Source organism: Myxocyprinus asiaticus, chromosome 4 (assembly GCF_019703515.2).
Source record: "Myxocyprinus asiaticus isolate MX2 ecotype Aquarium Trade chromosome 4, UBuf_Myxa_2, whole genome shotgun sequence".
NCBI lineage: Eukaryota > Metazoa > Chordata > Actinopteri > Cypriniformes > Catostomidae > Myxocyprinus > Myxocyprinus asiaticus.
This window is the reverse complement of record NC_059347.1, coordinates 37,963,876-37,991,262: the sequence shown is the minus strand read 5'-3', so window position 1 is coordinate 37,991,262 and position 27,387 is coordinate 37,963,876. Positions and strand designations below refer to the sequence as shown.

Genomic DNA, 27,387 nt, shown 5'->3' with positions numbered 1-27,387 from the left:
GTGTATTAGAAGGAATTGTGTAATGTGTTCAGCTACAAATCAGTCAAGAGAAACTGAAGCTCAAAAGAAGTTGCTGTATTAAAGTTTTATTTAATGTAAGTTTGACATTTTCAAAGACTTGTTTGAAAGGTTTTCACTCAGCTGACTCTTTGCTCTGGAAAAAGAAGAACAAATATATTATTAGGACAAAATTAACGTTAAAATTGAGTAGGTATTAAACTAAAGCTTTAAAGCTGTGGCAAGTATGTTTTAAATACATGAAGTACCTCAGAAAGTAAACCTTTCAGTAAGAATCAGAATTGATATTTTCATATAAATTACCTTTCCAGCATCACGGCTCTTGGCTCTTAGCTTGTTGACCTGAGACTCGGCGATGTCAGCACGCTCCTCAGCCTCCTCCAGCTCATGCTGCGCCTTCCTCAACTTAGAAAGGTGAGTGTTGGCTTGTTCCTCCTGCAACATCAAATATATAGGTATACACTGCAAAAACAACAGTATCTAAAATTAGGTGTTTATAGTTCACAAATGAGGTACTCACAGCTTCTTCAGCCTGCCTCTTGTAAGCCTTGACCTTCAGCTGAAGCTTGTCAACCAGATCCTGCAGTCTGTTGATGTTCTTCTTATCCTCCTCAGTCTGCAGGTAATGCACATACATTAGACTAGAATATAATCAGAATTTTTTTCTTCTAAATTTTACACCAATTTCTTTACCTGGTAGGTGAGCTCCTTCACTCTCCTCTCATATTTGCGGACACCTTTAACAGCATCAGATCCACGTCTCTGTTCCGCCTCAACTTCAGTCTCAAGCTCACGGACCTAAATGATAGATATAATTTAAACTTATTTCACTCAAAGAAAACAGGCTTACATTGTCTAACATAAAAAGTCAGTATTACAGTATGACATACACTTCGAATAAAGGCAAACTCACTCTGGACTCCAGTTTCTGGAGTTGTTTCTTTCCTCCCTTCATGGCCAGATTCTCAGCCTCATCAAGACGGTGCTGCAGGTCCTTCACTGTGACTTCCAGGTTCTTCTTCATCCTCTCAAGGTGAGCACTGGTGTCCTGCTCCTTCTTTAGCTCTTCCGCCATCATTGCAGCCTTTTGCAATTCACAAATTCCATAAATTGGCATTAGGTCTAAATATTTAAGTGTGCAGATTCTTTAGACGCTTCTTGAGTTGTCAATTACTCACATCAGTGATGGCCTTCTTGGCCTTATCCTCTGCATTTCTGGCTTCCTGGACAATATCATCAACTTCACCCTGGATCTGAACAAGGTCAGCCTCAAGCTTCTTTTTGGTATTCAGAAGACTTGTGTTCTACAAAATGGACAAGATCAGTGATTTTCTTTTTTGAAAAATGCTCTCAATTGGCCTCATTCATGTAAATATATGAAAAAAATTGGGAGTAATATATGCATAAAATGGAGCCCAGATTTGTTAGTAAAACGTGTGTATGTTAGTGAATTCCAAACATCCCTAAATGGAGCACGCGTGCATCTTCATTCACAATTATCATAATCCACGCCCCTGAGAACGCCATAAAAAGAAGGCTTCAGACTCGCTAGTAAATGAGAATAAGAAGGTTTTAACATCTATGTGAACAGTAATAAAAGTTGTTTTATTTTTTATGGAGTGCTTTCACATCATAAAATATTGATTTAGCAAACACTTGCATGTTTGTTCTAAAAAGTGAGGAACTTACAATCATTGCATGCTTTTGCTGTCATCGGAGGTTCTTTTGTGAATTAAACAGTCCGAGAGGACAATAAAAATGGTTTGACATGAAGCTTTAGTGTAAAAAATTTCAGTTCGGATGTCCACCACCATTAACCTTCTCTGGTTCAGTTGAGCACATCATCAGCGTCATTGGTTATTGTAACAGTGATATCGATAGAATGCCTGAAGAAGGTCTTTGATCGAAACTTTGTAAGATATTACAGATGTAAAGCTATCAACAGTGTGCGGGCTTGCTCTTTTTTCCCTCTGTTGTATTGTGTATGCACCTGCCTGCGATGTGTTTATTTATGGATTTACAAGCATTAGGCTATCATTGACCATACATTATCAATTGAACACGATTTACCGATTCCTATACTAAATTATGAAACCTAAAGTATAGAGCTCATATCAAATTGACAAGGGTTATTAAAAAAATCCAGCCAGTAATGTTAGAGGGCTTTATTTATTTATTTATTTATTTTTTGAGAAAATCAAATGCAAACTGCATCTTTCCATGAACCTTACACTCCATGTCAAGTACCTCTATGGTCCAAAAGGCATATTTAGGCAGCATAAAAGTAATCCACATGACTCCAGTTGATCAATTAATGTCTTCTGAACCGAATCGATATGTTTGTGTAAAATTAAATTGATAATTAAAACTTTATAAACTTTTAAAATATCACTTCCTGCCTGCAATCGACGCATGACGTTACTGTCGCCTGATGTAAGCGCAATGGCGCATTCACGCAACAAAACGTAAACATACGCTTTGGTTGGAACAGAGGAATGAACATCGCCCGAGAGTTAGGTAATTTCAAACAGCAATCCAGCGTTGGCCGGAAACAACGATTTAAAGTTAAAAAAAATTTAATTATCAATTTGTTTCTTACACAAACCTATCAATTTGCTTCAGAAGACATTAATTGATGGACTGTGGTGTGGATTACTTTTATGCTGCCTAAATATGCCTTTTGGATGGTCAAACAGCCTGCAGTCGCTTACTTACATTGTATGGACAAACAAAGCTGAAATGGGCTAATAAAATTCTTCATTTCAGTTCTACTGAAGAAGGAAAGTCATACACATATGGGATGGCTTAAAGCAGGGGTGGGGAACCTTTTTTTGCTTTTCAGCTTCTTTCTCAAATGGCCTCGCGGCCCGGGTAAAATGGTCTCGCGGACCTTATATGACACTGAGGCTTGACGTTCCTCACTTCTGGCTTAAAGGTAAGTAAATCATTAGAGAATTTTCATTTTTGGTTGAACTAATTCTTTAATTTCACTCATTTAAGTATTAGTACATTTATTCATTACTTTTCATTACAATTTTACTTCTATCAAAATGTAGTCATGGCAGTTTGTCTGAAAGAACACAACACGTTCAGATGTCTTGCGCACAATTTACACATGGTCGGGAGCAGGTGTAAATTTTGTTCGTACTGACTAACATTTTGAAAATCCGAAAACTTTCTCGAATCCGAAAAATTGCGTCAGACCGGCTTTATGAACAATGAAGACAAATTAATTCTGCTCGTGTTTCATGAATGAGGCCCAATGACCTTAATTTCATTGTACAACAAAACAACAACATTATTCTCTTACTTGAGAGTGCAGAAGTCCAACACGCTCACTGGCGTCCACCAGCTCTTGTTCAGCCACTTTGCGGCCTCTCTCTGTCTGCTCCAGAGCAGCTCTCAGCTCCTCAATCTCAGCCTGCATCAGAGTGTTTCTGCGCTCCACCATGGCCACCTGCTCTTTCATGTCTTCCTGTCCTCTCAGGGCATCATCAAGGTGCAGTTGGGCATCCTGTAAACAACAATTTTTTGAGAGCTCCCTGATTAGTTTTTTGCTTAAAATTTTGCTCTGCATTCTCATTTATTTACATACTTGTACAACTGAAAGCAAGGCCGGATTAATCATATGGGCAATTGGGCATGTGCCCAGGGGCACAACAACTAGGGGGGCACCACTCTACGGCATTTTTGTCTTAGGTATGTTTTGATTTCAATGGTTAATAAAGTTTTTCAGTATCATTAATCAGGTGTAAATTATTATCCAGAGGCCCAGACCACAACCAAAATAGAGCATAGACTTGCCACGTGGTACATGTTCCTTTCCTCAGTGGATAGAATAGGCTAATCACAGCCATTTATTATTACTGGTGAGGATATTATTAAAACTTTTATAGATACTGCTGAAGCGGATTTACATTCACAGGTATGGATCCTTGCAATTATCAATTTTTATTAAAAAAAATTACTATCCATTGTAAAATTTTCTCCAATGAGAAATAAAACGTGCTGAGATTTAAATGCAGATGAATGAAGGATTCAGCTTTCTGAGCTGTCAAGCACCCTCTGCAGGAATTACAATTTGTGTTTTGTAGGACACCCTCAGTGGCTGACAACATTTGTAATTTCGAACATTTCCTCACACAAAACTACCATTTGAATTTAGAAAAAATGTAATGCATCACATTAGTCATATGGAGTTTGAATGAAGGTGAGTGACTACATAATTCATGTCCAGGGACACTCAGAGTCTTAATCCGGCCCTGACTAAAAGACAGAGAGAGGTCACATACCTTGAGTTGTCCCTGAACATTCCTTAGCTGTTTCTGGGATTCAGCAGCCTGGCGATTGGCATGGCTCAGCTGAATCTCCATCTCATTAAGATCTCCCTCCATCTTCTTCTTGATTCTCAGGGCATCATTCCTGCTCCTGACCTCAGAGTCCAGAGTGCTCTGCATGGACTCAATGACTCTCTGGCTGTTTCTCTTGATCTGCTCCATCTCCTCATCCTTCTCTGCAAGCTTCCTGTCGATCTCACCCTTGACCTGGTTTAGCTCAAGCTGGACACGAAGAATCTTGGACTCCTCATGTTCCAGGGTGCCCTATAGAAGATGATATAAAACAATATTTTGGGGGAAAAAAAGATAATTAATTGACACTGCAGTAGAGCTGCACAACATGGAGAAAAAATGTAATATGTGATATATTGTTGGATGATGTGATATGCAATGTGATAATCATATAATGATTGGAATCCCCATCGCCCAAATACACAGAAGTTTATTTGAAAAAAAAAAGAAAAAAGGACTGTCTGTCCCAGAGATAACAAACATAATTGTTTTTTTTCCCCCAAACTGCATATAGATTGCGTATAAATTAAACGGTTTTACCATTAGCTACATATCAACAAATGTCACACGCTCCATCATTTGAGTCGGAAGTAGTTTAAAAAAAAACATGTTTTAGTCTCAGCTTTCGATTTATGTCAATTTCATCATGAAACTGAAACAATAAATGTTATTTTGATGCTGTTTAATGTGTGTTACAAATCACGGTAGCTGCCCATTCATGGGATCAAGGCACAATTCAATCGGACTTATAGCATGAAAAAACATGACTGTGATATTGAAAAATATAGTACAACTTCCAAAAATGTGTCATCTCTCATGTAATCACCCAATATGTTAATACTGAAATGACAATGGAGAAAATAAATGGTGAATATCACATGCTTTTCCGCAGGTGCTCGAACCCTGGAGCACTCATGGGACCGGCATCTATGCATAATGCACGCAGTGACAATTGCACACCAAGTCTATTCTCTGTTCACTGTGTCTGCGTTAACATAACTTTTTTAAGTATTAAAATAATTCAGTTATCGCAAACCCCTGCAGTCATGTATATGGCGAAATGTACATTTGTGATATTTTAATAAATGCGATATATTGTGCAGCCCTGCACTGCAGTAAAGGGTTTTTATTGAGAATAACCACAAATAATACTGATCTCCTAACATTTACCTCAGCCTCCTCCAGTGCGGTCTGAATCTCAGCCTTCTCTGTTTCCACTGATTTCTTAGCCTTTTCAAGCTCATGAATGCTCTTACCAGTCTCACCTAACTGCTCTGTCAGATCTGAAATCTCCTCTACAGAAGAAAGAAATGATATCTGTATCATTATGAACATTCATTAAATCATCAGTCATGTATATTTACTAAATCAATATACAGTATTTAATGGAAACTTGCTAAATGTTTACTTCTATAATTCCTAAATTAGAATTAGAAAATTTAGCAACATAAAACACTGAAGTTCTTCTAATTCAACAATTTCCTGCTTACGCTGCAGATTCTTGTTTTCTCTCTTGAGTGTCTCCAGCTGATCCAGAGTCTCCTCATAAGAGTTCTTCATCTTGAACAGCTCAGTGCTGAGTGAGCGAGCCTCTTTCTGGGCACCTTCCAGCTCTGCCTGACCTTCCTCATACTTCTGCTTCCATTCTGCCAGAACCTTGGGTAGAGACATTTCAGGGTCATGTTAAACTATTATGACTCAATTTAGCTTGTAAGAGAAATGATCATGACACAGAATGAGTCAAATTGTTAACCTTGTCAAAGTTCCTCTGCTTCTTGTCAAGGTTGGCAGCCAAAGCATTGGCTCTTTCCACATCAATCATGAGGTCCTCCACTTCACCCTGGAGTCTCTGTTTGGTCTTCTCCAGAGAGGCACATTTGGAGTTCACTGCCTCAATTTGTTCCTCTGCCTCTTGCAGACGTTGAGCCAGCTTCTTCCTGTTAAGGAGCACACATTATCTTACGCTCATTGGAACATAACTGTTGTGAGAATAAAGAGTATTTCTGATCGAGTGTCCATACTTGGCTTCTTCAAGTTCCTCTGTGCGCTGGATGGCATCAGTTTCATATTTGGTCCTCCACTGAGCAACCTCACTGTTTGCCTTAGACATTCCCCGCTGCAGCTCAGCCTTTGCCTCCTGCTCTTCCTCAAACTGCTCGCGGAGCAGGTCACAGTCATGACGGGCTGACTGCACTGCATGGGCCAGAGCATTCTTGGCCTAGGATGCAAAGTCATGCTATGAGCTTTACTCTACTGTGGCAAATATGTGGTCACAATGATTATGCTGTATTACCTTCACTTCCTCTTCAATCTGCCTCTTAAGCTCCTCAATTTGTTGAGTGAAAGCTTGTTTGCCTCTTGTGAGCTGAGAAATTAGAGCTTCCTTTTCCTCCAGCTGACGGCCAAATTCACCTTTTCAGATTTAGATTCACTGTGTCAGATCTATATCAGTCAATCTGTATCGGTTAATTTTTAACAAACTCTATGGAGGCAAGTTTTTAGTAATCAGTATGTTTGCTTCTTCTAATAAGCCTTTGTTAGAGTCAGAAAATAAATGCAGAATTATCTTAGTATACTATATTCAATAATTCTCAACATACTATTAATATGTTAATAATTGTAATCTGTTACCATTTTCAGTTTGAAGTCTTGCTCTTTGAGCACTGATGTCATTTATCTGACGAACATTCTCATCATTCTTGGACTTTATTTCACTAAGTTGGTCCTCAAGTGTGCGGCACATCTTTTCAAGATTGCCCTGCAAATACAAAGTCGTTAGATATTTAAAACAACTTACACAATCATTGGATATATTTCTTTGGAAATACAATTCTCAACCTTTGCTTTGGCAACGGCCTCCATGTTGCTGGATAGATCATCAATCTCCATTTTGTATTCGCTCTTCTCCTTCTCAAGCTTCTGCTTGACGCGCTGGAGGTTGTCAATTTGCTCTCCCAGCTCAGCCACACTGTCAGCCTGCTTCTTGCGGAGGGCAGCAGCAGTGGCTTCATGCTGGAGGGTGGCCTCTTCAAGATCACGACGCAGCTTTTGGAATTCAGCCTCACGCTTCTTATTCATCTCGATCTGAGCAGCAGTTGCTCCTCCAGCCTCCTCAAGCCTCTCACTGATCTCCTCAAGTTCCCTGGAGAGATCAGCTCTCTGCTTCTCCACCTTTGCACGAGCAGCACGCTCAGCCTCGATCTCTTCCTCCAGTTCCTCAATGCGAGCCTACAGGGACAAGTAATTAATGAACTTCTGATCTTGATTTTTAAATACAATTAACAATGTAAAATAAGAGTCTAACAAATACCTGAAGCTCCTTGATCTTCTTCTGGAGTTGAGCTCCAAGAGATTGTTCATCTTCAATCTTGCTGAGAAGCTGGCTTGTTTCAAAGTCTTTCCTGTGGGTGTTCAACAATAACTTGTTTGTAAAACAATAACATAGATAACAACATAACACAAACATAACAACAGAAGTTCTAAAGATTTGATGTTTTTAATTACTTCTTCAGTTTCTCCTCTGATTGCTGCTTGTCATTCTCTAGGTCCATAATAGACTCCTGGGCCAATTTGAGGTCTCCTTCAAGCTTTCTCTTGGCTCTCTCAAGGTCCATGCGGAGCTTTTTCTCTTGTTCAAGTGAACCCTCAAGCTATGAGAAAACAATATATAAATGTTCAAAGCAAAAATGTACATTTAGTGAATTAAAGACATATTGAAATAGTAACTCACATCATCAACTTGTTGCTCAAGCTTTGTCTTGGCTTTGGTCAGGGTGTTGACTTTGTCCTCCTCTGCCTGGAGATCATCCAGAGTCTGCTGATGTGCCTCTTGGAGGGCTTTTTTCTCCTTTGTAAGTTTAGCAATGCTCTCATCCTGTGCTGCCATTTCCTCAGTCAGGTTCTTGACCTGTGTGATTTTTGGTACCAAATTATCTTATATTTTTCCATTTTTATTCTACATGAACATATAAAAGGCATAAATACAATTGAATGTTAAACCAACTCAGTCTCAAACCTTATTTTCAGTGGCATGTTTCTCCTTTTCTACTTTAGCCAATGTGAGCTCGAGGTCATCAATGTCTTTCTTCAGCTCAGAGCACTCATCCTCCAGTTTCCTCTTCTTGGCTGTGAGTTCAGCATTGATTTCTTCCTCATCCTCCAGTCTCTCAGTTGTCTCTTTGAGTTTAGCTTCAAGCTGGATTTTGCTCTTGATCAGACCCTCACACCTCTCCTCCGCATCTGAGAGATTCTCAGCTTCCTGATAGGAAAAGGATTTTATATATTATTGTTAAAATGATGTATCATTTTTAAATGGAACCAAATTTCAGTAAATTCATCAATGTACACTCACAGAGGCTACTTGAAGCTGCAGATCATTCTTCTCTTGCAGCAGTGCTACCATCTTTTCCTCAAGCTCCTTCTTTTTGGCTTCAGCCTTGACAAGATCTTCTTTGCATTTTGCAAAGTCCTCTTTCATGGTTGCCAGCTCCTTCTCAGTCTCAGCACTCTTCAGCAGAGGCTTAATCTTGTAGTAAACCTTCATCCATGGCCAGTGTTTGACATTCATGAATGAGCGAATGTTGTATTGGATTGTGTAAATGGACTCCCTGTGAATAATTGGTCATTAAATGTCATAAATATCATAATTTATAACACTGCTCTCTGGAATACTCTATTCTGATAGGTCAATGGTGCCATCTAGTGGTCTGATATTTCTCAATAATGACCGCACATCTGGGGATTATGTGATCGGTCATCCAGGTATTGCCAGTTATATTTCCTACATCTCGTATCACTCTAAAATCTCTACAAGTAAGCTAATAAAATAATTTCAACTTAAATCAATGTTTCATGTCCATTTATTTATTTGGCAACTAGTCTTGTAATAAATGGTATAATCTGCTATCATATTTGCAAAATAAACTCCAACAGAACTCCAATGGAAAACAGAGGTGGAACTAAGCTGTTTCCAGAGACTCTGCAATTTATTTCTTCTCACAAAACAGTTTCAATTCAAATCAATATTTTATGCCCATTAACCATTTTGCATGTACAATCAAACCAGTGTGATTTCACTAGGCTGGCTCAGACACGTATGAATGGTGCAATCTGCATCAGTGCTGCTGTTTACAAGCAAAAGAGGGACAGAAGCGGTTGTCATAATGAACCAGCCGCTCAAATAGTGTTTTCAACATCAAAATATTTGTATCTTTATTTTTATATGTTACAAATATATACAAGAATATATAAACTAGTCAGTCTGCTCGAGCCTTTTCCCATTCCGTCCGTCACATCTACTTCCGGGGATGGGAAAATGGAAGGCCTAGGTTTTTAGAACCTTCTTTGCTCCTCCTTTTGTATGCTTATGTGACGAGATGAACTCCGAATCCCATCTTGCATTGCAAAAAAGATATGGTGGTGCACATAACCGGCAAGCGCGATCGCATCTTATCTATCATAATCAATCATTACAAACATCTAAAAACCACAATATATGTTTGATAATTTATAATCTTACCTTCAGTGCACCCGCTGTGAAGTGTAAGGTAAGATTTGTTTTAATTACAGCGTGCATTAAAGAAGTCACGCTGGAGGTCCGTCCGTACAGGAGAAACTCACGTGTGAAAAGGTTAATTTATTTATTTGGTAGGAAGCCATGTAATAAGCGGGATAATGTACATTCAGCCTGTAGTTATCGTATGTAATAATAAACCCCTTCAGGGTGATGCAAGTCTTTGCATCAGGGTCCTTATCACCCTGTCTCTGTTTATTTTGTGATAACGACTGACTGACTGTACATTATCCCTTACATAACTCACCTCCTTTCCATCATCTTCACAAACTCCCTCCTCATCAGGTAACCACGGCAGAGAGCCTGAGTCATTGTAACCAGAGAAGCCAGTTTCTCATCTCGCATCTCCTCAAGAGTACCCAGAAGACCAGCTTTAAAGAACACCTGAATTCATGCACAATAATGCAGAGTTTGTTTAAATCATAGCTGAAAACCCACAGCATGGTTATTGAATTTTTGAATTGTTGTAATGCAGAGTGTAAACCTTTGTGTGCCCAAATCTATACTGGTCATGATCAACATCGATGGATCCCAGAAGTTTCTCACAAGCTTTCTTGTTGTCCATAAACTGTCCCTCAGGGATAACACTGGCATTCAACACCTTGTATCTGTGAAAATAATTATCAAAATGCTTCATATCTTTTCATATCTTAAGAGAAGCCTCAGAGGAAATGGTATTTTAGTCATATTTACCTCTGTTTGAAGTCACCATAGAGGATTCTGCTGGGGAAGCCCTTTCTGCAGATTCTGATGCCCTCCAGTACACCATTACACCTCAGCTGGTGAATAACCAGGAAGTTCTCCATGAGACCTATAAAGAACAATTAACATCTTGAGCTCAATACATGAACATTTTACATGCCCATTATCATTTATTTTGATAATGTCAGAATATCTGTAAGTCTTTCATTACTTTACCTGGAGTCTTGGACTCATTGGGAATCAGACAACGCACAAAGTGAGGATGAGTGCTCCTCAAGTTGGTCATAAGCTTGCCCAAGTTCTCCTGTGGGGCAGAAAAAAAAAAAAAAAAAAGTGGTTCTGACTTTTTTTTTTTTTCAAACTTAGTGATTGTTGTCGTATCAATTTCAACATCCTCTGTACATACCCTGAACTGGGAGGATACAGTCTGCATGGAGCCACCCTTCTTCTTGCCTCCCTTTTTGCCACCACCGGTTTCTTCAAAATCATTGAAATAATTAGTCAAATTGCCATTTCAAATTAGCTAATTCAATCCTTCGGTATTTTAAATATGCACTTTTAATGAATACACTTACCCTCAACAACAGGTGGGTAGAGAGTAGCCAGAAGTTTGACAGAAGATTTCTGGTACAGCTGCACAACAGACTCATTCAGTGGATCCTTGTTCTTGTCCAGCCAGCCAATGATGTTATAGTCCACAGTCCCAGCATAGTGAACCAGGGAGAAGTGGGCCTCAGCTTTGCCTTTGGCAGGCTTTGGTTTCTGGAAAGCAGCACACTTGCCAAGGTGCTGATCATACAGTTTGTTCTTGAAGGAAGTGTCTGTAGCCTTGGGGAACATGCACTCCTCCTCAAGGATGGAGAAGATACCCATGGGCTATTTGTAAATAAATAAAGAGTATTACTTAAAATCACAGATTTTATGTGTGGAAAATAAGGAAAATTAAGAAGTTTATAAACCAGTAAAAACCTTCTCAATGAGCTCAATGCAAGCAGCCAAGTCCATGCCGAAGTCAATGAACTCCCAAACAATGCCCTCCTTCTTGTACTCCTCTTGTTCCAGCACAAACATGTGGTGGTTGAAGAACTGTTGCAGTTTCTCATTCGTGAAGTTGATGCACAACTGCTCCATGCTGTTGAACTGGAGAGAATAAAACATTCACTGAACACTGAATTTATGTCAACTTGCATTCAGATTAAATAAAAGAATAACTCTTACATCAAAGATCTCAAAGCCAGCAATATCCAGCACACCAATGAAGAACTGTCTGGCTTGTTTTGTGTCCAACATCTGGTTGATACGAATGACCATCCACAAGAACATCCTCTCATATATAGACTTGGCCAAAGCACTAACAGAGTTGTACACCTGTGTATAAAATACACTGTAATTTTTATTCCACTGCTTTTGCAATAATAGTCAGATTCACTCATAATTTTTAGGTTTAACATTTACATAGCGGGACATACTGTATGTTACTACATACCTGTGGCACGGTTTGACCTTTGGTCACAAATTCATTTCCGACCTTGACTCTGGGGTAGCATAAAGCTTTCAGCATATCAGCAGAGTTCAAGCCCAAAAGGTAAGCGACTTTGTCAGCCTCTGCAATGTTTAGTTAAAAATTCAAAAATAAATGTTTCTTGCCCTGAAATATGGGAAAACTCTTTCTTCTTGACAAATAGAAAGGGATCTCTCGATCAAAACATTCTTAAATGTGATAACACATTAACACTATTTAATCTCACCCTCAGTGCCATCAGGCTCAGCCTGCTCCTCACGCTGCTTCTGCTTGAACTTCATGTTACCATGATGCAGCACAGCTCCAGTGAACTTGTAGATGCCCATCTTCTCCTCAGCACTGAAGCCCAGAATGTCAATAGCAGTCTGGAAATTACAAATAAAATAAAAATGAGCAACAGCATCTGCCATATTTACATGGAATATGTCAATGATCAAACAACAATGACTCACGTCAGTAGCAACCAGCTCTTCTTTATCATCAATGCTTGCCACTGTGATCTGACCCTGACTGCACATGGGGAAGTCATAGGGGTTGGTGGTGATGAGCGTCATTTCTGTAAAATACGCAGAGCATTTATGATAGAGTATTTTACAATATTATTTTGCTTTTAAAAAGACCTTTGAATAAAATGTGTCCACCTACCAATCAGCTCAGGCTTATGATTGGTCATCATCTGGTAGAAGATGTGGTAGCCTCTCTCATCTGGAAGCTGAAAAGACACTCTAGACTTCTCCAGCAGATCTGTTGAGAGAATGCAATGAATTCATGTTCTGAAGAGTGATAGAAAAATATGCAGATTGATGAATTAAAGCATGTCCACCTACAGGTCTCAATATCAGCACTAGCCAGTTTTCCAGTTGTGCCGAAGTGAATTCTGATGAATTTACCCTGTTTAAAACAAAATAACAGTGTTGTTACTGCACAAGAGAATAATCCAGCACAATTTACCAAGTGTACTGTATAAATATAAACTGATGCACTTACAAAACGAGAAGAGTTGTCATTTCTCACAGTCTTGGCATTACCATAAGCCTCTAGCAGAGGGTTAGCAGCAATGATCTGGTCCTCAAGAGATCCCTGTGTTGTGTGAAGGGTTTTCATTTATTTAATGTTCATGTCTAAACATTGTCAGGAAGCTTTTTTTTACAAATCAGGTTTTTACTAATCAACTGTCAAAGTTGAATATAATAATTATATGTTATATAAGACTAATTAAAAATATATATTTTTTTTACATACTTAGGTATGAACATAGTTTAATACCTGCATTTTGCCAGGAGTTTGCTCTTTCTTCTTCTCACCCTGCACTGCAACTGTGGCAAAGTACTGGATGACACGTTTTGTGTTCACAGTCTTTCCAGCACCAGATTCTCCACTGGTTTATGAGAGATAATTAGACAGAAAATGATCAGACATGTGCAAGTTCTATAAGAAGAAAATATAACTGTTCTTAACATCTCATAACAATTGATACATACGTAATCAGGACAGACTGGTTCTCTCTGTCTGTAAATTCAAAGGTAATAATGTTTAAGTAATTGTTTAATAGAAACTAAAATCCATAATTCCACCTTGTTTAAATCTAGATCTTACCAGTAAGCATGAACTGATAGGCATTGTCAGAGACAGAGAAGATGTGGGGTGGGGCCTCCATACGCTTTTTGCCTCTGTAGGCAGCCACCACTTCTGCATCATACACTGGGAGCCACTTGTAGGGGTTCACAGTAGCACAGAACAGTCCAGAGTAGGTCTGAAATGAGCAGAGAAGTGGTCAGATTACAGCAGCACAGTCAAAGCCAATTTGAATGCTGTTTTTCTTTGCTTCTTAACTTACGTAAATCATCCATGCTGCATAACGCTCTTTGAGGTTATACAACACAGAGGGTTCATTGAGATGGGTCATCATGGCCATGTCCTCAATCTTGTCAAACTTGGGAGGATTCATTGGGTGGACATCATCCTCCTTAGCAACTCTCTCCTATAAAAGTCATCCAGAATATAAGACCAGAGAATATATGCAATGAGTAATGTATTGAGCATTTAGTTTACTAGGAATATGGAAAATTCACCTCCTTAGTGTCAAGCACAATAACGGTGACTTTGCCACCATCTCTGCTCTTGATTGTTCCTTTGACGTACAGCTCTTTAGCATCAACCACATAGCAAGCAGTCTTGGCATCAAAGGGCTTGTTCTGAGCCTCAATTCTCTCCTTCTCAGGCTTACGGAGGTAAATGGCAGCCTTGCCATAAACGGCCATCTCCGCGTCCGTACTCATGGTGGCGGCTTACTGGGAAAAAAAAAAAAAAAAGTCTGATGGTAATGATAAATGTCTGATTAACTCTAACATCAAGATGTTCTATCTTTGTATATCTAATGCCCCACAAATGTAAGAAATTATATACATATCACAAATATAGTTTTATTTCTCCATGCGTGTGATCAAAAAGAAAGACTCACTGAAAATAGAATAAGCTACATAAACACACACACACAGAGATGTCTATACACCAACTTATTCAACACTCATTACATTAATAGGGATATCCGCCTACCTTCCCTCTTCTTGAGACCAGATGAAATGTTTTCAGCCCTGCAAAATAATTCCATTAGAGTTAAACATCCATGATTATCCAAATGATGAATTTTATGAACACAGAGCATTTTTTATTGATACTGCTTCATTACAATCTAAACTGGAACCTAGTTGTATGATCAGTTATCCTGTTTTGCTTCCCCTGTAGGTTTGAAGTGGTTAACAACGATCTAAGTGTCTGCCAACATCCACTGCAAATCAACTTACCACCAGTTGGAACTCCAGTCTCCTATAGGGCTGATCATGTCCTCCACCACTCTTATATCAAGATAAACGTGCACACTAAGCAGGTACTAAATATGGAGAGGCATTAGAGTTTAAATTACTGTATATAGAAGCTGTCCTTCCACAGAATGTCCATCCCAAGAATGGATATAACATCCTTATGAGAAACCAGTTCCAGAAAAAGCAGTAAAGAAATTGTTTTAAATATATCAGATAGAATCATAATCAGTGGATCATTTGAATATATATTGTTCTTATAGCGTATTGATAAAGGAATACCATGGATTGTATGTTTCAGGAATAAGTTTTCATTTTCAGATGGAACTTGAACAACAATACAATGTAATAAGGACATGTATGCTTATACTCGTTATGATTCTCCTGTTTTTCATAACAGACATATCTTGCATAAAACAAAAACATATTGAGTTAAATTCATGACAAGCTGACCTGTGCTTCTTTCATAGCATTTCTATTTATGCCATGGCAAGCTGATGCATTATGTGAGGGCATACTGCCAAACAGACGGGGTGGGAATTGACTATCACTATAACCCATGCTGACAGTCACTTTTCCTGAGTTCATGGAGAAATTAGCCACATGGTGTGTTAACAAAGTCTTAAGTGTACGTTAAAATGATTTCCTTTTTAACTAGATTAAACTGTCCATTTGTTAAACTACCTCAATTATTATAATTGTTAAAAAAAATGTATAAAGTATGGTTGGGGTCAGTAATATACCTGTGTTACCTTTCTTTTCTTTATTATGTTCTTCCCTTCCTGTCTTTTTCCACTCTCCCTCCACATTGAGCAGGATGAAAAGTTGGTCCTGCCACAGGTGGCGTCAATATGTTTCAGTCAACAGCAGCAAGGGGTTCGAGAGGCAAGTCAGTCGTTCATAGCAGCAATGCAGTTCCAACAAAAATGTCATTGTTGTAGCAGACATGCCTTTACATGACTGTAACCATTTTGCATTGCCTACTTAACCCCTAATTCCGATAAAGTGGCCAGTCTACTTTTTTACCAAAGTTGATTTGGAACATCTCCTTGAAAAGCTTGAAGATCTTGAGAATAGAAGCCACAGGAATAACGTTAGAATTGTTGGAATTCCTGAGCATGAGGAGGGCAGAGATATGGTGAAATTCCTAGACAAGCTTTTCCCGAGTCTGCTCGACATTACAGGCCACAAGCTGGAAATCGAGTGAGCTCACAGAGTCCCAGCTCACAGATTTGCTGAGGGAGACAGGCCCCGACCGATTCTGGCCAGATTTCTGAGATCATCTGATAAAGATCTTGTGTTGCGCCAGGTGAGAAGCAAAGGGCAGCTTTCTTGGAAGAACCATAATATTTTCTTGTTGCCGGACTTTGCGTACTCGACAAGAGAGAAACGTGATCGGTGCAAGGAATGTAAGAAACTCTTACATCGGCGAAAGATCTTGTTTGCTCTGATGTTTCCAGCCAAACTGAGAATAGAAACAAAGGTCGGTCACAAAGTATTTACATGTCCCAATCAGGCAATGTCTTTTATAGAATCAATGGGTGAGTAAACCATTGGGTGTTTCTCATGTGAGTGGGTCAACTCGCAGTACGTACTCTTGAGGAAGCTGGGCGACATTTTGGGTTTTTTGTATTGACTCCGCCGTGCAGCTGGAGCTTGTTTTGTGAATAACATGTTTCCTTAAAGAAACTTTTGCATTGATGAAAGATTACTTTTGCATTAATTTCTCGGCCAGTTTGAGAATGGACACTACAGATGACTGCAAAATATCTACATGCTCACACAAAGGATGTCTTTTATAAAGTTGACGGACTGTGTAAGTCATGGTATATACCTTTATGCGGCCTCTGAGTGAATTGACTCGACCATCCGGGGAACCGGGATGCCGGTTTTGTTTCTTTTTGTATTGGTTCTGCCTAGCGGCTGGAGCTTGTTCTATTGAATAACACTCCTTTGGAACAGCTGTGGATTAATCTGTTCGTTCTTTGTGCTTATTCCTCCTGCTGTCTGTTGTTTGTTTTGTTGAGTTTTTTTACGGGACATTGGAATGATTACGTCATCCGTTGAACTCATAACAGCCAGCTCACTGAATATTTGTTTGTCTGTCCGATGAATCTGAACGGTTTTATATCAGCTGGAATTTGTTTTGTGGAAAATCACACCTTTGAGACAGTTCTGTGAATGAATCTACACATTCTTTGTGTTCATTCTTCCTATTGACTGGGTTTATTTTACAAAGTATTTTCTGTTATGTAATTTTGCCTCACAAATTTGTGAGGCAAAATTGAGCAATCCGATAGCAAAGTTGTCGTGGGGGCTCGTGGGTGTTCATGGACCTTTTGAGTTTAGAGGGATTGTCGCTGGTTGGCGCTTTCGTGCGCGGGGTTAATGCGCACGTTTTTCTTTTTTCTGTTTGTTATGTTTGGAGGGAAGTTCGGGGTTTGTTTGTTTCACTAATGGGGAATGTGGTCTGTATAATTTTGCTTTTGACACACAATTTATTTTTTTCTACTATATCAAAATGTCTAATGTTAATATGAGTGTACTATCTCTCTCCACATGGATTGTGAATGGGTTGGGGCACCCCATAAAAAGAAGGAAGGTTATTACTTTTCTGAAACGTAAGAAATATGATATAGTGTTTCTTCAAGAAACACATCTCTCCCCGCAGGGAGCTGAAAAATTTGGGAAGATATGGGGTGGACATATTTTTTTTAGTGCTGGCTCAAGTAAGAGCAAGGGAGTCATTATATTGATTAATAAACATCTACAATTCAAATGTCCCAAACAGACTAAAGATAAATTAGGGAGAGTCATTATTGTTTTAGCTGAAATTCAAGGGCAAAGATTGATTTTGGCTAATATTTATGCACCTAAAGCTGATGATCAGGGCTTTTTTATAGATCTTGAAGGGATATTGCAAACCGCTGGCACCCCTCATGATATAATATTTGGAGGAGACTTTAATCTTTTGATGGCTTTAGTCCTTGATCACAGTGAAGCAAAAGTGTGTAAACCCCCTAGAGCCACATTGACGCTTCACAGGATGTGTAAAAATCTTGGTCTTACAGATATTTGGAGACTTTTGAACCCATCTGGTAGGGACTATACATTTTTTTCATCAGTCCATAAGATTTATTCTAGAATAGATTTTTTATTTTTATTTATTTATTTATTTATTTTATATCCAAATCCCTCATTTCATCTGTTCTTGATTGCTCAATTGGAAACATTTTAGTCTCAGATCACACCCAGGTGAGTTTAGAAGTGATGCCACATATAGAGAAAAAGAAATCATGTAGTTGGCGCCTTAATGTATCCCTTCTGCAAAATCCTGATTTCCAACAAATGTTAAAGACTGAAATCAATGTTTATATGGAGACTAACTGGTCCTCAGTATCCTCTGTGGGTGTGGCTTGGGAGGCACTTAAGGTGGTTCTTAGGGGTCGGATCATACAGTATGCCTCATTCATCAAAAAATCCAAAGCACGAGAACTCATGGAGTTGGAAGGAAATATTAAAAGTGCTGAGACAGAGCTGAAGCGCCGTATGTCAGCTGATGGCCTCAGAGAACTGACCCGATTGAAATATAGATATAATACTATTTTGTCGCGGAAAGTGGAGTTTTGGTTATTCAGGGCAAGACAGTCATACTTTGAGTTGGGTGACAAAGCAGGGAAGCTTTTGGCTAGATATATAAAGCAGAGAGAGTCTTTTTCTAACATTCCCTCAGTGAAATCTGCTGGTGGTGAAATATTTACCTCAGCCATTGATATTAATAATGCCTTTAAAGAATTCTATATTGATCTTTATAGTTCCACGTCTTCGTCTACTGATCAAGATATTAGAAACTTTGTGGAACCATTAGATCTTCCTAAACTGACGATTGAGCAAAAAAATTCTCTTGATTCTGAGATAAACTTGGAGGAGCTTGACGAGGTAATTAAGTCTCTACCTACAGGCAAGGCCCCAGGTACAGATGGTTTTGCCGCAGAATTTTTTAGATCTTATGCTACAGAACTGGCTCCACTTTTGTTAGAAGTTTATACGGAGTCATTAAAGAATGGAAAGCTTCCACCAACCATGACACAAGCCCGGATCAGTCTGATTCTTAAAAAGGACAAAGATCCAAGCGGGAGTACATTTATTGGTTGGATTAAGTTACTTTATAGACACCCTGTAGCAGTGGTACAAACAAATGGATTAATTTCAGATTATTTTACTCTGAATAGGGGCACTCGGCAGGGCTGCCCTCTTTCCTCATTATTGTTCTGTCTTGCCCTGGAACCATTAGCAACCGCGATAAGAAAGGAGGATGATTTTCCAGGGGTGACGGCGGGAGGTGTGGCACATATGCTTCTGTATACGCAGATTATATTTTATTATTTGTCTCTGAACCTACTAGATCTACACCTTGCTTCCACAGAATTATTAATTCCTTTTCCAAGTTCTCAGGATACAAAGTCAATTGGTCTAAATCCGAAGCTTTGGTGCTGACAGCATACTGCCCAGAAACGGCTTTCCAGCCGGGCGCCTTCCAGTGGCCCAAACAGGGCATTAAGTATTTGGGGATTTTATTCACAGCAAATTTGTCTGATTTAGTTAGAGTTAATTTTGACCCTTTAATAAAAAGGTTTTCGAGCGATGTGGGCAGGTGGGCTTCATTACGTTTATCGATAATTGGGAAGGTTAATGTTATTAAAATTAATTGTATTCCAGAATTCAACTACCTGCTTCAGTCTTTCCCTGTAGATGTCCCCCTCTCTTATTTCAAGCAATTTGATAGCATAGCGAAGTCCTTTATTTGGAATGGTAAGCGCCCCAGGTTAAATTTCAATAAGTTACATAGGCCGATTGACAATGGTGGGTTAGGCCTACCCAAGATTTTGTTTTATTATTATGCGTTCGGTCTTAGACATTCGGCTCATTGGTCGCTTCCACCTGAGAGAGCCCCTCCCTGGTTTTGTATTGAAAAGGAAGTTCTTGCCCCTATCTCGTCACTGCAAAGCCTTTCGCTCAAACTAGCCGGAGAGGTTAAGTCGCACCCTGTTATTTTGCATTTGCACTCGATATGGACAAAAGTGTCCAGAGTTTTTAATTCGGATATTTATTTAAATGCAGCCTCAAACATATGGCTGAACCCTAAACTATGTATTAATAAGTCCCCTTTTTGTTGGTCAGATTGGATTGTGAGGGGGGTTAATACACTTGGTGACCTATATGAGGGTGGAGTATTGAGACCTTTTGAAAATTTGGTTCAACATTTTGGCATTCCCAGATCTCAGTTTTATAAGTATTTACAGCTTCGCCACCTACTCTGCACTGTTTTTGGAAGTGGCACGCACCCCCCTAAAACGGCAGGTGCTTTGGGAGGGGTGATTGCTGCTTTTGGAAAAGGCCATGAAGCATCAGTGTATTACTCCCTACAAATTCAGAGTCTGGGGGTTGGAGCCTTGACTTCTCTCAAGAGAGTATGGGAAAAAGATTTGAATTTGGTATTGGAGGATGGAGTGTGGACTAAGATTCTTAAAAATGTCAAGTCTGTATCTAGAGATGCAAGGGTTCACCTTATGAAATTTAAGATTTTACATAGATTTTATTGGACCCCCTCTAGATTATATAGGCTTGGTCTTAAAGACACACCCACTTGCTGGCAATGCCAATCAGAAGTTGGAGACACTACCCATGTCTTTTGGGGGTGTGTTAAGATCCAGGAGTTTTGGTTGAGGGTTCGGAGTTATTTATGTGGTGTTTTGAATATTCAGGTTTTGCTTTGTCCCAGACTCTGTATTTTGGGTGATGGGGCGGTCATGCATTTAGGGGATAATCACATAAAAAATTGGGTTCTGACCAGTCTCATGATCGGCAGGCAAGTCATTTTAAGGCGTTGGAAGTCAAGTGGAGCACCCTCTTTTTCGGAGTGGTGTGTGGAAATGGGGAGGGTAGCTGCATATGAGGAAGCGGTAAGTAGAAGGCTGGGGTTTAGGGGCTTATTTGTTAAAAAATGGGGCAAATATTTAGTTTTTTGGGGGGATGTGGAGAGTGTAGTTTAGTTTAATCATGTATGCTTATTATTATTTTATTTATTTATTTATGTGTATGTACTGTACATATATATATATATATATATATATATATATATATATATATATATATATATATATATATATATATATATTATTTATTTTGGATTGTGTGTGTGTGTTATGTGGGATCACAGGGGTGTTCGTTAGGGGTCAGGGTGGGATTGTATTAGTAGGGTTTAAATGTAAAATGTTGATTCTTTATATATGTGTTGAGTTTTTCCACTGTCATGTGCATATGAGTCAATAAAAATGTTAATTACAATTAATTAATTGCAAGTAGAGTACAATGGAGCAAGGCCCTCCGGGTTAAAAGGCACTTTTGATTTGATTTACTCCCAAACCTCTAAACAGCAATAACAAATACCACAGTACTTTCCTGAACACCTGTTTGCCACTATGCACTGCAAAACATACCTGATCCGTGATATCATGCGTGTAATGTCTAAAGCTTGATTTTGAGGATCTAATATTTAATAATTTTTAAAATGTTAAAAATGTATGTTGCTAAAGTGACACATCGAGCTGCAGGGGGAAATTACACAACCCAAGTTGTCAAAAGTACGCAGGATTTTATATTAAACACTCATCAGGTGCTTTGGCAAATTGCTTGGTTGTACTGTTCGTTTTTAATGCTCTTGAGATTTGTTTTTGTCCTGAAACTATTAATATTTTACATTTATGTGACTATTTCCATTTGTAAAACAAGTTCTAATGTTGCATTCTATGCAGCTAGGAACAGTCAAAAATATTTTTGTCTATTTTTAGGATTTACGCATTTCAATTTCATAACAAAATTCCATCAAATCAAATTGTGTAATGTTTGACATCCTTAAAGGAGCAATATGTAACATTGACATCAGGCGTTTAAAATGAGCACTGCAGTCCAAATTCAAAATATTGGAGAGAGTTGTCTCCCCCGCCCCCTCTTCCCCAGACTCGAAGCTCACACTGGTTGCCAGGTTGAGGACACGCCACAGGAACGAGCAAACTGACAGTGGCAAGCGATGAGACTTACACTGTAAGTTGATTGGCTAATGTATACGATTGAAATGTTTTTATTGTTTGCAAATTATAAACCATCTCATGTGGATTTTTTTATAACTTTCTCAATGTTAGCTAGATGTATTGCTGACTTCCATGGCTGCAGCGTGCTGTGTATGCCCGCTAACTTGTTTCAAATCGGGGTGTCGAAATACTATTGGGAAATGGGCAGTGGGCGGGACCACACAGGCCAAAACACAAACAGAAATTCTGGCCCGGAATGGACATTTCAGATTAGAATATTCTGGCTGTAGCATTGTTTTCGGAGAAGCCAGTATAATTTAGCATGTTTCGTAAATCTCTGATAACATATTATGATAATTGTATGCTTCAGTACAGTAAATATATTACATATTGCACCTTTAAATTAACAATTCTTAAATTATGTAGTTTATTTTATCAAAGATTACTCAATTCAGTTTAATGGAATGTTGTTATTAAATTGAAATACATAAATTATATACATAAATCTTATATATATTTAGCAAAAGTCAGAATTACTTTTTTCAAAAAAGGGAGGAAACTTGGAAACTCGTGCAGAAATCAAGTCTGATTTCAGTGATTTCACAAACATAGGCTATTTATAGTTTGGGAAATTTACAAAGTTGATGATAAACATTCACTTTTAATCAAATAAAAAGCATAAATTGTAATTATTTAAAAACTTGATTATCAAACATTTGCAGAGACAGGTGTGTAAAATAATTGTAAAATATACTCTGTTTTTTGTTATTACAAAGAATACTCTATTCTGATTGGTAAGTGGCACCATCTAGCGTTCTGATATTTCGGAGTAACAACCGCACATCCAGGTATTAAGACATATCAAACTGGTTATCCGGGTATTGCGAGAAATATTTCCTGCTTCTACTGTCACTTTACAATCTGAAATTCTAAACTTAATATCAGCTTAAAGAAATAAATAATGTTTCATGTCCATTTATTTGTTTATTTTGCAAGTAGTCTTATATTAAGCTGGATAATGAGCAGTCAGATGGTCATTATTTACAAAGTGAACACCAACAGAACTCCAACGCAAACCGGAGTTGGAATTCAGCTGTTCAGCGATTTCTTTCTTCTCACATAATTACATCATTTCAATGCAAATCTATATTTTATGTTCATTTATATATTTATTTGGTTAGTAGCCATGTAATAAGTGGTATAATGTACAGTCAAGGCTCGATCATCCTCTGGAGGTTTATTTTATGATAACAACCAGCTGACTGTACTGTACAATATCCCTTACATAATCGTACACCTGTAGAACATATGATAGTATTGCATTGCATTGTTTATCCTCAGCACTTTGGTTCCTAGGAAACATCTCTGTTGATAATCAAACACATGCTAAGCTAATAGGTGTTGATGTTTTGTTTTCTTGTATGTCATCTTCCGAGCATCGGGCAATGGAATGCCTTTATGGTCAGGCATCGGAGATATCAAGTAGGAAGATCCCACATCCGACTTTAAATGGAATGCAGCATAACAACAAGTGATATTCAAATATTTTCATTGTAACTTTGCACAAAAGGCGAATCTTCATCGCGATTTCTTGCCTTGATTAATGTTTCGAATCAAACAAGGAATTCCTAACAAGCCATTTTCACCTGGAGTGAACATTATCATCGAATCATGCTCCACCAAAGCGATGCTCTTTTTATGGTGACCGCACACATTCGTTGTAGCAGTACTGAGGCTGCGTAATCAAATGTGTGATAAATCAACACTGTTTGTACATTGTGGCCATTCAGAAATTAAGCTGGCATCTTTCCAACTGTAATTGCATATATAAAATTATATTAGTGCTCACGTACTGAAAACAGTGATGGACAATACACACTGGCTTTGCATATTACAAACACGCCCCAAAGCAGCAGCTCTCTGGTGTGGTGGGCGGCAGTTATGTGCACAGACCTTAGCGGAAGGATAAAAAAGCGCACTGATTTAAAAACAAGATTATTTTTTTTTAATGAGTAGTAATTATAAATACTTAACTAATTTATTTGCTTTTTGAGTATTTAACCTTTTTCTTGTGTATACAGTATATACTGTACATATTTTTTTTTTTTATCACAAATAATAGCCTATTCTGTTATATTTCTCACAAAAAAGCACCATGGTAATACACTTGTTTATTTATTTATTTTCAGACATGGTCTGTGATATAACACCATGTTTATCACGTGTCATAGTAAAACCATGGCATTTTTTAAAGTAACTTGGAGTACCATGACAGTATCATGAAATATGAACACGATCAATCATTCAGTACAATGTCATTACCCTGGTAATGTGGTGCACAGTGCAAAGGCGCGATGAGAAAGTGCGAGGTGATTGACTGTGTTCTGTGAATGCTACTTAATTTTCTTTAATACGCCCGCAATTTACAAAGAAATCTCATAATAACACATTATTACTGGTATTGTGAGATTATGATGAGATTTTAATTTTGTTTTATTTAACTATTAATTGTAATTATTTAATTGCAACTTTTAATGTAATTATTAAAATTTCTCTCCTTTTTCTGGAGGACCAAAAGGGCACCTTTAGATTTGTGAATGAAAGGGGCAGGGGCGTGCACCCCTGCTGCCCCCTTCTGTGCACGTCAGTGAGTGGTGTAGTTCTTTTTTTTTCTTCTGGTGGATGTAATGCCCTGACCAATAAAATATGAGCTTTAGATCACATGTCAGTAACTGCAGCATCGTTGCCATGTCTGCTTATAATAAGCGAATATTGGCTTATTTTTTCATGTAGTCGCTTATAAAAATAGTAAGTTGTGGGTTTGCTTTAGCTTTGTCTCCCAAAGCACAATAAACTGCGATCCACCACAAATAGCAGTTGCCAAACAGCCCATATACTGTTCACGCCACGCTCTCCATCAGTGGTATCAAACACACGGCCGGTGGAGCACCATCAGCACCATCGCTGTATAAATGATACTGTCGTTCATTTTTGTTAAAGAGTCAAACATACAGTGTTATTCTAACAGATAAATAGTATAAATAAAGAAATAAAAATATATAGGAGTGTATTTTATACCTTTTTTTAACAACTCAAATATTTAAAAGATTGTTTCACTTTCATGCTAATTATGTACGAAAGACATTATAAACAATATCTCTTTTAAAGAGAAAATAAGGCTTGGATTTCATACTCCCTGATCAGTGCCCTAACTACTGAACTAGGGAGCTGATTGAGATGCACCATCTGACACGTGCAACGGCGGATTTCTGCTTTTGAGGTCTTGCGAATATGCGCGTGTATAATGAAAAAAGAGACATACAAGGAAAACATTAGAGGTAAAAGTTCATTTATCCATTGTTTCAGAGTCACTGCTTGGTTAATTAGATATGATGGATGCATTAATAAATATTTGATTTGACTGGAGTTTGGTGATGAAGCAGACTTAATAAAAGTTATTTGTGCAGTTTATTTTTATTCAAGCCTTAGTTTATTACATTCGGTTCCAGCTGGTTTATTACAGTTAAAGTCAGGGTTCCCAACCATTTTGACCTATGAATTTCCATATCTTTTCCTAATTCAAAATAACTGACTTAAAAGAATGATTCAGATGAGACATCATTATGGATTGGCAAGTTGTTGGCTACTCTGCACAAACAATTTCAAGATCATGAAATACTTAGAGTAGAGAAAAACTATATTAATTATCGACTTGTAATATTTTGATATTCCCTGCTATTTTTAGGTTTTCCATGCCAGTAGGAACCCTGTAAAGAGCACTGAGTGTGTGCTCCATTTTGCTTTATGCCAGGGGTGTCAAACTAGGTTCCTGGAGGGCCACAGTCCAGCAGAGTTTAGCTCCAACCCTAATTAAACATACCTGAAGCAGCTAATCAAGGTCTTCAGGAGTGCTTGAAAATTACAAGGAGGCATTTGGGAGCAGGGCTGGAACTAAACTCTGCAGGGCTGTGGCTCTCCAGGAACTGAGTTTGACACCCCTGCTTTATGCCAATATATGTCATTGAAGTAGTGCAAAGTTGATTCAGGACTTTATTAACTGTGCATGGGCTCTATGGCAAAAAAAAAAAAAAAGGTTTAACAAAATATATTCTGCCCGTATAATGTGACGTTCAATTCAAATGGGCTACCTAATACTGATCTGTGCTGATCAATGATTAGGATTAGATGAGATCTGTGTTGTGTTGCTTGCATTATATAGACTCTTTGAGCGTTAAAATGCCGTCATGTTTAATTAGCAACAAGTTTTGAACAAATGTAGACATACATGCAATAAGATACAATCAGCATAGTTCCAATTGACAACATCTGTTGCAATAGTCATTATGAGTGTGCATTATGTAGTGATTTTAGACAAATATACTTAACACAAGTATATCCATAGTTTTCCTGAGCAACCACTGGGCAGCGCCATGATGATTTTAAGGGTGTACTCACACTTGGCGATCTGTACCATGCCCGAGCACGTTTGACCCCCAAAGTTTGTTTGACTAATGTGATACTGAACTGTGCCTTGGCCCACTTGAAGAGGTGGGCTCGGGCACGGTTCAGTTGGCTCAGGCACAGTACGCATCTAGTGTGATCACTAACCGTGGCCGAGCACGGAACTCAAAACATAACGTCAATGATGCAACTGTTCCATTTAACAAACTTGGCGGCAAAAGTATCACTTTGGTCTACAGCAGAGGTGCAGTGTTTACTGGAAATTTGGGCTGACGAGAGTATACAAGAACAACTGGATACAACACACAAGAACTCCAAGATATTTGGTAAAATTCGCGACTGTCTTCGTGCTCGTGGATACCAAAGAACCATTGAGCAATGTCGTGACAAACTGAAAAAACTGCAAGTTCAGTATCTGAAGGTAAATCTGGCAGCTCATTGGATGAAAAGGATAAATTCCAGTGGTACGATGCTGTCGACAGTTAGGCATGTGAGAGGGCCATGTGTCACCACGCACCAAAAGACTCCAAATAAGCCACAAAGTAAGTAATGCTAGATTGATGGACTCCATTTTGCTGTGCGAGAGCGCTTTTCTTCCTGTTTTCTTCAAAACAAAAAGTCGCCTCGTAATGACATAAGCGTGCTCAGGCACCAAACGTAAAGTGCAACGTGAGTGCAGGCCAGCGTGGAAGTGGGGGGGGGACAATCGTGCTTGGGCACGGTACAAGGCATCCAGGCCTAGTGTGAGTACACCCTAAAAGTCTGTTCCCTTATGACTCAGTACACTTGACATTGCGTTTATTAACACATCCTACACGACCTAGTTGAAACCTCACTACAATAACACCAATAT

General features: G+C 38.6%; 1 protein-coding gene across 2 annotated transcripts; it reads right to left on the bottom strand.

The window, feature by feature from the left end:
• Nucleotides 1-69: 69 nt before the first annotated feature.
• Nucleotides 70-14,758, bottom strand: LOC127440169 (myosin heavy chain, fast skeletal muscle-like). 2 transcript variants are annotated; one of them, XM_051696621.1, is made up of 40 exons: nucleotides 14,720-14,758; nucleotides 14,236-14,454; nucleotides 14,001-14,144; nucleotides 13,760-13,916; nucleotides 13,645-13,672; nucleotides 13,430-13,541; nucleotides 13,151-13,243; nucleotides 12,991-13,054; nucleotides 12,809-12,907; nucleotides 12,616-12,719; nucleotides 12,390-12,528; nucleotides 12,128-12,246; nucleotides 11,860-12,009; nucleotides 11,611-11,781; nucleotides 11,217-11,517; nucleotides 11,048-11,118; nucleotides 10,858-10,945; nucleotides 10,633-10,750; nucleotides 10,424-10,547; nucleotides 10,187-10,323; nucleotides 8,719-8,974; nucleotides 8,383-8,625; nucleotides 8,098-8,274; nucleotides 7,872-8,017; nucleotides 7,678-7,768; nucleotides 7,206-7,595; nucleotides 6,999-7,125; nucleotides 6,661-6,779; nucleotides 6,389-6,585; nucleotides 6,121-6,304; nucleotides 5,858-6,023; nucleotides 5,538-5,662; nucleotides 4,311-4,619; nucleotides 3,329-3,532; nucleotides 1,197-1,322; nucleotides 932-1,102; nucleotides 712-816; nucleotides 539-634; nucleotides 322-453; nucleotides 70-154 (listed from the first exon to the last, which is right to left on the bottom strand). In XM_051696621.1, exons 2-40 carry the CDS (start codon nucleotides 14,440-14,442, stop codon nucleotides 134-136), a joined length of 5,811 nt encoding a protein of 1,936 aa, XP_051552581.1. In that variant the 5' UTR covers nucleotides 14,443-14,454; nucleotides 14,720-14,758; the 3' UTR covers nucleotides 70-133. The 2 variants fall into 2 exon arrangements, with proteins under 2 accessions (XP_051552581.1, XP_051552580.1); XM_051696620.1 differs by having other exon boundaries at nucleotides 12,390-12,719.
• Nucleotides 14,759-27,387: the final 12,629 nt, after the last annotated feature.